This window comes from Atta cephalotes (assembly GCF_000143395.1).
Source record: "Atta cephalotes unplaced genomic scaffold scaffold00495, whole genome shotgun sequence".
NCBI lineage: Eukaryota > Metazoa > Arthropoda > Insecta > Hymenoptera > Formicidae > Atta > Atta cephalotes.
The window spans coordinates 2234-4567 of record NW_012130559.1 but is presented as its reverse complement, the minus strand read 5'-3'; the positions used below and the strand labels follow the sequence as shown (position 1 = coordinate 4567).

Genomic DNA, 2334 nt, shown 5'->3' with positions numbered 1-2334 from the left:
CACGCGCGCGCGCACACACACACACACACACACACACACACACACACACACACACACACACACACACACACACTTCTGATTATTTGGAAACAGCATACGTTTCGAGCTTACTTTTTCAATTTATTTTCTTCAAATTACTTTCCTCAGATTACTCTCCTCTGATTATTTTTTTCATTATTAAATCGAGAAAAGTTTAATTCAAATAAGCGAAGAAGACTACACTCGGATCTCAGTGCTTAGTAATATTTTTGTGTGAATTTTACAATTTCCTAATTTCTTACTTTTTTCAAATTATTTATCTTGCTCGTTCAAAATTTATTATGTGCGTTTCAGAGGCTTGCCATCCGTACGAACCGTTTAAGTGTCCAGGCGACGGTATTTGCATCTCGATACAGTATCTCTGCGACGGAGCACCCGACTGTCAGGACGGATACGACGAGGATTCAAGATTGTGTACCGCAGGTAAGCATAATTTTGAATTCATTAATTAATTAGATCTAATCGGCAGTGCGACTCATTTAGCATTATTAATTACATATCTTGTTCTAACTATGATAAACAAACTGATTTGCAGTAAAACGTATGATCTCATTTTTAATCTATTTTACACTTTTAATATAATTTATATCTCTTTTTACGTAGGATTATCTCGTGATTTGGTTAGTAGATTTTATTTTATAAATATCTTATTTTATAAATATCTACTGACGTAAATTTTACATTTGTTATGTATGTACATATGAGAGGGTGGATACCGCAGGGTGTGGATACACTCGACGATATTCCGTGAAATTGCACAGGCAGCTGTAATAAGAGAGGAATTGTTGTTGCACTCGTTTGAGTCACGTAAAACGTGATCTTTTATTTCACTTTCTACCATTCTACTCGTAATAAATATTGATTAATCAACATTTTGTATATACCCATGTTTATTTATTTATTTATTTTTTTTGAGATTTGGAGAAAATTCCAATTTATTTAAATAATGTTTATGAACACGTGCTATTGATCCCCGACATAGTGGGGGTCATTATGCACTTTGCATTTATTTCGTTTTATTTTATTATAGCGATGTAGTAATTTTTATGGAATTTTGCTTTCTTACCATTACAGCCAAACGACCGCCCGTAGAGGAAACTGCGAGTTTTTTGCAATCTCTGCTAGCCAGTCACGGTCCCAATTACCTAGAGAAGTTATTCGGAACCAAAGCACGCGATACGTTAAAACCTCTCGGTGGTGTAGAAAAAGTGGCCATCGCGCTGTCTGGTAAGTTTCTTAGAATTAGAATTATATATGACACTTCGCGCTACTGAACGCGACACCAAATAGATCGAATAGAACTGTTCGACTTCTCCGATGTCTCACATGAAATCTTTTCCACGTATATCGGAAATCTATTAAAAGCAGCAATATTGCCGCGTTTCGTTATAAAACGAAATCGCAAGTATTTTAATCTATCTTCATGTAAAAAATGTCGGTCAAACAAACATTTATCTTGTTTAATTGACGCGATGATATACAAGAACTTTGAATTTAGAAAAAGATTTTCTTGCTATTCTATCATTGAATGAGCTGATTCCGCGATTTGGCCTCTGACTATCTGTTTCGGCCGTCAGAATCGCAAACGATCGAGGACTTTGGCGCAGCGCTACACTTAATGCGCTCGGATCTCGAGCACCTGCGTTCAGTTTTCATGGCGGTGGAGAATGGCGACCTGGGCATGCTGAAATCTATCGGTATCAAGGACTCCGAGCTAGGCGACGTCAAGTTCTTCCTCGAGAAACTCGTTAAGACGGGCTTCCTCGATTGAACGGTCACACTCGCCGCCGAACCGCCGTCGTCGCCGCCGTCGTCGCTGTCATCGTCGTCGTTGTCGACGAGGAACCATCGTTGTCGTCGTCGTCGTCGTCGTCGTCGTCGTCGTCGTCGTCGTCGTCGCCGCCGCCGCCGCCGCCGCCGCCGCCGCCGCCGTCGCATCACCGCCGGTGTCGCGTCACTGTCGTCGCATCAGCAGACCCTTCGTTTGATAAAGCCTAAATCATCCTTTCCGCGGGCACTTCTATCTTTCCTTCGTCGCGAGTTCTTACGCGCAGAATATAGCCTGTCATTTTTCTTTCCTTTCTTATCCTTTTCGAATCTCTTACTCTCGCTTCAACGCGCCGAGCGTGATCACGAGCACCGAGATGATCATCGAGACCCGTGTATAAGGGAGCGAATTTCGAATCTTCTGCATGATGAACAATCAGATTTCCATTTGTGTATCTCGTAACTTTATCACATTTGGATAATTCATTATATGTGTCAAGCGTACCGTTGATCCGCTTGGAGAAAATG

At 41.0% G+C, this 2334-nt stretch overlaps 1 protein-coding gene across 1 annotated transcript; it reads left to right on the top strand.

Annotated features, from left to right (window-relative positions):
• Nucleotides 1-333: 333 nt before the first annotated feature.
• Nucleotides 334-1810, top strand: LOC105625256 (prohormone-4; the record flags this gene model as incomplete). The annotated part of the gene is made up of 3 exons (XM_012206597.1): nucleotides 334-462; nucleotides 1114-1266; nucleotides 1617-1810. Coding segments are annotated over 3 exons (476 nt in total), but the record flags the coding sequence as incomplete, so codon positions are not given.
• Nucleotides 1811-2334: the final 524 nt, after the last annotated feature.